Source organism: Apaloderma vittatum, unplaced genomic scaffold (genome assembly GCF_000703405.1).
Source record: "Apaloderma vittatum isolate BGI_N311 unplaced genomic scaffold, ASM70340v1 scaffold1273, whole genome shotgun sequence".
In the NCBI taxonomy this organism is placed as follows: domain Eukaryota; kingdom Metazoa; phylum Chordata; class Aves; order Trogoniformes; family Trogonidae; genus Apaloderma; species Apaloderma vittatum.
Genome location: NW_009708382.1, coordinates 110,175 through 118,121, shown reverse-complemented (window position 1 = coordinate 118,121; position 7,947 = coordinate 110,175). Strand labels below are relative to the sequence as shown.

The following is a 7,947-nucleotide window of genomic DNA, read 5'->3' as shown; positions in this document are numbered from 1 at the left end:
GGCAACATATTCAACTGGTCCCTGTTATGTAAATTCTGAAACTTTCATAAACCAGAAAATGTCACTTGGCACTCTTAAAAAGTCTGCTGTATGGATTAAATAACTGGACAACCTTTCTCAAACTCAGCAAGAAACATGTGAAATAAAAGATAAATGTCTCTCTGTTTACTAGACCACTGTGGTCCATAGCAATAAACAGTTTTAAAAGGCTTTAATTTATAAAGTAACCCCCTGTTTTTTCTGCTCTCTGGCCTACTCCTGTACTCTCAGCAATTAGCAGCTCACTGCATACATTTGGAAGTGTAAGGCTGAATTACTTTTACAGAAAGCTGCATTTAGTAACTCATTACAAGGCTGACATCACTGAAACAAAAGTTCAGTCATGTCGGGATGTGGCAGAGGTTATCATGCAGCACATTACTAATATACTGGGGGGAAAGATTATGTCAACTGCCTGCGAGCGTCCACATCCAGGATGCAATCTCTCCAGGGGATAAACACTCTTGGCAAACACTGAAACACAGAAATCTTCTTCGCAGAGCTGTTTGCAATTTGCAGCCAAAGCTATCCACAAACGCTGGGACCCAGGACTACAGTCCTTGACAGCACACGGCTCCAGACGTTTCCATGGGGGAAGTTTAATCTACAAGGATGTAGAAATATAAAACAAAGTATTGCTCAAAGTAACTGTTTGTCAGATCATGTGCGTCTAATTTGGTTTCCAGTGACATTACACAGCTGCAGCCAATGGACTCCAGCCAGGCCCAGCAGTCACTGAGGTTCTTTTTGTTTTAAATTTAGTATCTGAACATGTTTTGCCCATCATTAAAATGGAGAGTACTTGCTCAAAAGTGAACCATAGATGTTACAACTGCAAAGAACTTATTAGGTCACCTAGGCCCATCCTCAGAGCAATGCAGGATTGAAAACACACTGCAACAAATACTGAGCAGAGCTGTATCTGTTTTCGGTTTGTTGGTTTTTTTTCTATTCTTTTTTTTTCTTTATTGTAATCATTAATCAGTATATTCAGAAGTTTAAAAAACAACCACAAATGCCAGTGTAAACATGCTTCAGGTATATAAGTAATATAAAGTATTGCACATACAAAAGTCCTATGTTCAGTATCTTCTTCCGGTGCTACTTCATCAGAGTAAGAGTTGTGCAGATGATGTGGCTGTAATAAGCTAGCTGATCTTATTTCAGAAGCTGCTACACACAACAGTTCAATATTTACAAAAGCTAGATGCTGTCTTTTTCATAGGAGGATGATTTTGCCTGGAATGTATGAGATACAGAAGTGTGCAAATATGGGATAGGCTTGCTTTGTGGTGGTATTTATCAGCTGATCTCTCTAATCGACAAGGGGTCAGCACAAACGCATTTGGGGGAAGAGGTCTGTTAATGGTTTTCAGGGAAACCAAGAAGTGGTCAGGTCTTCCCATCCTCAGATGCTTCACCTCCATGAAATGGCAGAACTGTAAAATCTCCTGTCAGGATGACAGAATTGACCATGTCTCATGGCTAGTCTTGCCCTGAAGTCTTAGGAAGCTTATCTTAAAGGAGCCAAGAACTGGCAGAATTCCAATTAAGAAGCTGAGATGGATTGGAAAGAAAATGAGTTCAGGAGAAGGCAAGTGTGATGTATGTTTCAGAAAATGAGCAATTCCTCCTGCAATTTACACAGTATAGCTAATTTCACTCTCCCAAGCAGCACTGGAAGACTCGAGCTTCCAGGCACAATTTGCAGAGATTGGAGCTTAGAGCTCTTGCTGAGATAAGGAGCACTTGCTGATAGAAGAGAAAGAATGAAGCCTCTCTTCTTCATAATCCTTGACACAGAAAAAAAATAATACTAAATTTATATTTTTACTCTTTACCTCAAAGTATCTTTTCTTCTTTTATTCAGGATTGTCTGGCTGGCATCCTCCTTTTCTGCAGAAGTACAAATCCTGCCCACCTTCCCTGCAAGACTTTGCTTAAGAATGAATTATATTCAGCCCTAAACTTAGCTGAAATCAATACTTTAAATATGCTTCCAGCCTGTAAATTGTAAAATAAAATTAAAAAAGGCAAAGATTTCTTTAGGTGAGCAGTGTTATGGTCTACAGCTCAGCTTAAACAGAAGATACAAATGCAGTAGCCCTTCCATTTTAGGAGGCATTTTCAAGAAAGTAGCAGGGCAATGGTAATGAAAGTTTACCCAAGCCCGAAACCCCCAAGCCTTCACAGTATCACCAGTGTGGCTGTGATAATTTACATTGGATTTTCACAAATGACTGTATCCTGTGTCAGCTGTACAGGTGTCAGCCACCAGCAATGCAAAGAAAGGGCAACTCAGCCCTTGCTCTGTACTGTGCATGAATTTAGTTATCTGGGTGTGATACCACCAGCTCTGGGTTGAAAGAGATGGAACACGTACTTGTTTATCACATCTCATCTTGTAAAATATTGCATAATTCTTCTGCTTTGCAAAAAAACCCCTAGTAGCCAAAAAAAGATGTGTTTTGTGTGTACAATGGATTTACTTTTCTATTTACATGCAAAGTGAGTACATGATTTCTATCTTTTTTACTTCTCTCAAAAACTAAGTTGGTGATTATATACGATACTTATCCTGAAGAAGTGGAAAAATAAATAATTGTGCTCCATCTATACAGTTCCATATAGACTACCTTTGTTTTTCAGAAGTACTTTCACAGTACTGATATATTGCTTGTCTCCCTGAGCCATAATTTCATAAAAGTTCTTATTCTTAGGGAGGTGTCAAAGGCATTCTGCATGATACAGTAGCATTCAGAAGTTTTGTCCTGCTCCATCTTCAAGACAGTACAGCAATGCAGGTGTTCTCTCCTCAGGAGAGTTGGGCTTGTTCTGGAAGCATCTCAGTATACCACACGTGTTCAGAAGTATCTGCTGAAATGTAGACTGACTGGATATGGAACGAACATTCTATTCAGTGGTGAGTATGTTTGTAAGGCAGTGATAAAGCTGCTTTCTTTGGCAAGGATGACCATCATGTGGCATGTTCTCAGAACGTTGCATAGATTGGATTATGACACCATGTCACTTGCAGGTACAAAGGAAGACTGGTGGAAGGAATCCTTATTTCAATCCTCATCATTTTTCTAGTCTCTGGTAGGATTTTGACTTGAACTGTCACTCTCTTCCTCTATGCATCAGTAGTCTTGTTATTTGTCAGTTGTTCCCTGTCAGCCATGTCATCTTGAGGAGGTCTAGCTCTGTCAAAGAAGCCACACTGCAGGAAAAAATCGACAGAAACAAAGGCGTCATGGTAAGACAATCCCAGGAAGACTCAGCTGCAGTTTGGTTCTTCACTCAGTCAACCTGAAAGGACGGTTACAATCTATGGCAGGCTGATAGACTGTGAAGCATTTTTATTTCTATTCAGATTGTTCCCTATTAAAAACGGAAGTTTTAGATGCAAGGCAACTTTAGTTCCAAAGTATAGCTTTAAAAATTCAAATTATATGTAAGATGTCTTTGCAGGAGATGTAAAGTTGGTCTGAATGCTGATACTGACTGACCATAATGTGAAAACTGCTAGTTTCAGTTCAGCTAGACATTAATTCAGAGAAGATATTTAGATTGACAAAGAGCAATATAACAGAGGTGAATAAGTGTTGGGAAATGTGCATGGGACAGTGTTGTGACCTAGACTAAAGATCAATAAAGCTGAGATTCCTCTCACCTAAGTTTAGCTGCCTAAAAGTTACCCTTTTGGTCAAAAGGTTGAAAGTTATGTAGGCTTCACAAGAGGTCAAAGGAGAGTACCACCAAAACAACAGGATGACATTCCTGTCATCCTCCCTTATTTTAGACCTAGTTTTTGCTGTTGTTAACTGACTAGATGAATCTGAAAAGTTAGCATCGGCTGGACACTTAACCCATAACATTTAGGCAGGTAAAGGTAGATAAGCTAAATTCTAACTTACGAAATTATTTAAATTTTTTTTTTAATGGGAACTGGGAGGATGACTGAAAGCCATGTTGGCTCTCTGTAATACAGCATTTTCCAGTAAGTTGTGTTAAAACTTGTGAAGGGAATGTAACAACTTACAGAGAACTATAAAACTTGAAAAACAGAAGATGTGACATACTAATATAAAAGGAAATCTTCTAAAAATTAATTCTCAAAACCTGGAGTGTTGTTACATGCTGACAAAAACTGGAGATTCCTGAAGTATTCAGAGAAAACAAAGTTAGAGTAACTTCTTTTTGAACATAAATATCCTGGAAAAGAGAATCATAGGTCTTGGAAAACAGAGTAAAATTCCGTATGCCCATTTATAACCAGACTTTAATAACAAAGGAGGACTTTGAAAACAAGTTCCCTGCATAAAGGTCAATGACACTAGCATGTCAGAAATTCCAAAATAAAGAAGAGAGATGTGTATTGTTGCTTTTGTTTCAAACTGTTAAAGACCACAAAATTCCAGCCTCTTTTTCTTATCTGTTAACATCTTCCAATATCTTCCAATATCTTTCAGATTTTTTTTTAAGGCAACAGTAACAATAATAATGCAACATACCTTCCATAAAGCTAGGGTCAACATAGCTAGTACCAGTAGTCCAAGAAGTATTGCTAGTATTATAACCCATAAAGGGATTACAAAGGAGACATTTGGAGTGGACCAAATGACAGATGTTCTAATCTGAAATAAAAAACAAAACATAAAATAAACAAAAATTAAAGAACCAAGGCAAATCTGACAGTAGAGTATGCAGGTTCTAAGCATTCACTTCAATAGCATTTTGCAGATTAGTGATGCATGTTGCTTGATACCCTCCCATGTTGGCTTCATTTACTGCAAGTTCCTTTCCACTTGTTCATGATAATTACTAAAAACGGAATTCACACATATACGAAAGTCTTGTCGTGTAAGACATACGAATTGTTTTCACTTAATACAGAGTAGCAAAAAAAATACCCTTGTGGGTAGATGCTTCAAGAAGATTCAAGGATTCGAAGTTCTACTCATATGTATGCTGGTACAGCCTAGGCCAGTATAACCAACTTAATGTTGAATTACTCTGAAACAGTGGTTGACTTAGGTCCAAACTCCTAATTCAAACTACAATAGATACCAGTTACATTATTCTTTAGAATCTGTTGACACACCAGTACACACTTTTTCTATAACTTCAAGCAGTCAAAAAATGAAATTCAAGCAGGGCGCATTGTCCTTGCAATAAAGCCTAGTGCACAGTATGATGTTATGCTCCTCAAAAGAAGCCGAACGTATGGACCATGACCTAAACAGGAAATAAGCTTGAAATGCTCTCTCATTGCCTGAGGCTCTAGAAAGCAGCAGGTGTGTATGAGTTATCAAAGGTTTTAATTGACTTGGCACAGTTCTCTCTTTAGACCTTCATCTTGACAAAGATTAATAATAACCCTTTGGTATTTCTCCTTCTGGGACCATCCATGTAAGTAACTTCCTCCTCCCTCTCTGTTCCATACTTTGTACCAAACTTATTCCACGTTCTCAAACTCACCTTGGAAGGCTCCTCATTGTTCTCATTGAATAGTTGCTATCTCCCTGGTGGTCCCCAGTGGGAAGGAAAGAGTTTGAGCTTTCCTTAGATCCTCAGCCACAACTATTTCCCTTCAGTTTTAGTTTATTTTTGTCAACCTTTCCTCTTTATTGTTAGCCCATGAAATTATTTCTCTCTGGCGTTTTCTGTTGGACCTCTCTCATTTACTCCTAGTCTCCTTTACACATGATAAGTATGTGACAGATGGAAGTTATTTTCTTCATGACAAGATGAAATTGGTTTGCAAAGCAAAGTGATTACATAAACTCTCAGATGATCTTGCTCTTCAGTGCTTGAGGTACAGATAGGAAATCTACTCTTTTTAGTAAGTTTCTTGGCTACTGCCCAGTCCCTGATCTGCACTCACTGCAAATTCTCCTTCTACTTGTTTTGTTGCTATTAACTCACCGGTTGATGTGCCTGATAATTAATACAACACTGATTTGTTCATTCACAGAACAGCATCCTAAGTTTGAAGACTGGACACAACTCTGTAAGCCAGTTCAAAATCAACTCCATTTCTGTGCCTTTCACTTTTCTCCTTGAAGATGGCAAATTTCAGCCTTTCTGCAACATCTAGCCCTTTCCTCTCTCAGCATACTTTCCTAGACTTTCCATTCTGCAAGCCCCAGCAGGTATGTCTTCTCCCAGCTACCGTCATGCTTAATTGGAAGACACTTTGAAATAGTCCTTTCTGCTTACTTCATCTGTGAAGCCAACTGTACCCTACTCTGACACAACGCTTAGAAAGATGGCACTCTGCTGAGGTCCTCTGATGCATATATTTTTAAAGTATTCTCACTGTTATAGGACACAGATCATAGTTGAAATTAGGGACAAACTTTCTATGTAGGAAACTGCTTGCCTTCTACCAAAGCTTACACTGAGGGTCGCATAGAAAATTCAGAGACACCGCCCAGTCCTTCTGCTGTTTGCACTTCAATGTTGACCTGTACCCTGAAGATTAAGTAGTTGCAGTGGTGGCTATACCACCGCTGATCTAACAAACACATCCAGCTGGTATTTCTCTGGTGCAACTATAAAGGATTATTACTAGATAGTATATACAAAGAATAAATACATTAACCAACTGCAGGAAGAAGAAATATTTCAAGGTGAAGAGAGTTAATAAAAAAACCTCCTGAAATCCCACCTCGGGGTCCCAACAGCTATCTTGCTGCTGTGATCAAGTGATTGACTATGTCACTGCAAGGATGCCATTCCCTTCCTCAGCTTCCTCTTCGGGTTGCTTCTTAACCACGGCACAACTTCATAGGCTCTCTGTAGCATTAGATTCAGCAAGAGCAGTGCTCATTTAATAAGGACGAGATGTTTATGAATGGCTCTCCCTGTCTCTCAGAGTGGTACTGTATCTGGCATTAAAGTGCAAGGGCAGAGAAAATGAGAAGGTCATCTGAACTGTCTGCAGAGATTCCTCCCCAAGAAAAGCCGGTTAAGTAAAAGATGAATGCAAGTTTTGAAGATCTGATCACATATAGCACAAGAGTTGGCAAGTGCTGATGAAAATTCAGTGGGCCCGAAGACAGCAAAAACTGAGATTGACTAAAAAAACCACTCATCCACATTGCTTCCTCTGTTGGAAAATTCTGTGGTACTACATAGAAGAAATTGTAATTTTAAAAATTATTTGTCCTTTGAAAAGGATCTGACACTATCAACAGATAGCATAAATACTCATGTCAGGTTTTAGCTTCGCCAGTTTCTGTTCTAACACTCTCACTTCTCTAAGCATGTTGCTGTGGAGCTGGAGCAATAAAGCAATAGATCACTTCCCAAAATCACCTTAACATGCATTTGTAAAAAGCAAACCCAAACAGCTCTTTCTGTTCTCTCAAGTTTGACAAAATGACGGACTCCATTTTACGGTAGGATCAAGCCTGAGGGAAGATCTATTTGCTTGCAAAAATTTGATTTAGCCACTTTTGGTATTAATAGCTTGAGCCAAATTCCTAGGTAACATAATGTGACTGAGAGTCCTTCTGTCGTTCTGCCTTTCCAGGCAGTGGAGTGCAAATTACAGTGGAATTTCAGTAGCTCAGCTGGAGCCTGACAAATGTTGAAATATAAACAAGAAACTGTAATCTTACAGAAGTGCAGAACATCATGTTTATAATCCTTAGATTATCAGCAATGAGTAAAACAGACATCAGAAATTAGGTCTATCCTGTATCAAGAAGAATGCTGCTGCAAAGCTGCCACATCTCTCTTCTCTTGCAGCAGGAGTGAGGCCAATGGCTAATGAAATATTTGCCTGCTAAAATCTTAAAACCATCTTGTTGCACCCACACACTTTTCCCATGAATTCTTCTTTGTCTTAGGTTTTTTGAAAGCAAGGGAAGGGTTGTGCTAAGTGCTTGAGATTTACTT

At 38.9% G+C, this 7,947-nt stretch overlaps 1 protein-coding gene across 1 annotated transcript in view; it reads right to left on the bottom strand.

Moving 5' to 3' along the window:
• Window positions 1-2,493: 2,493 nt before the first annotated feature.
• ITGA8 (integrin, alpha 8) overlaps window positions 2,494-7,947 on the bottom strand; it is a gene marked incomplete at its 5' end in the record, with an annotated part of 115,539 nt that continues 110,085 nt past the window's right edge. Inside the window, 2 exons of the mRNA XM_009866523.1 lie at window positions 2,494-3,259; window positions 4,554-4,676. Of these exons, the coding sequence (XP_009864825.1) occupies window positions 3,173-3,259; window positions 4,554-4,676 (210 nt within the window). The remainder of the gene's footprint in view (window positions 3,260-4,553; window positions 4,677-7,947) is intronic.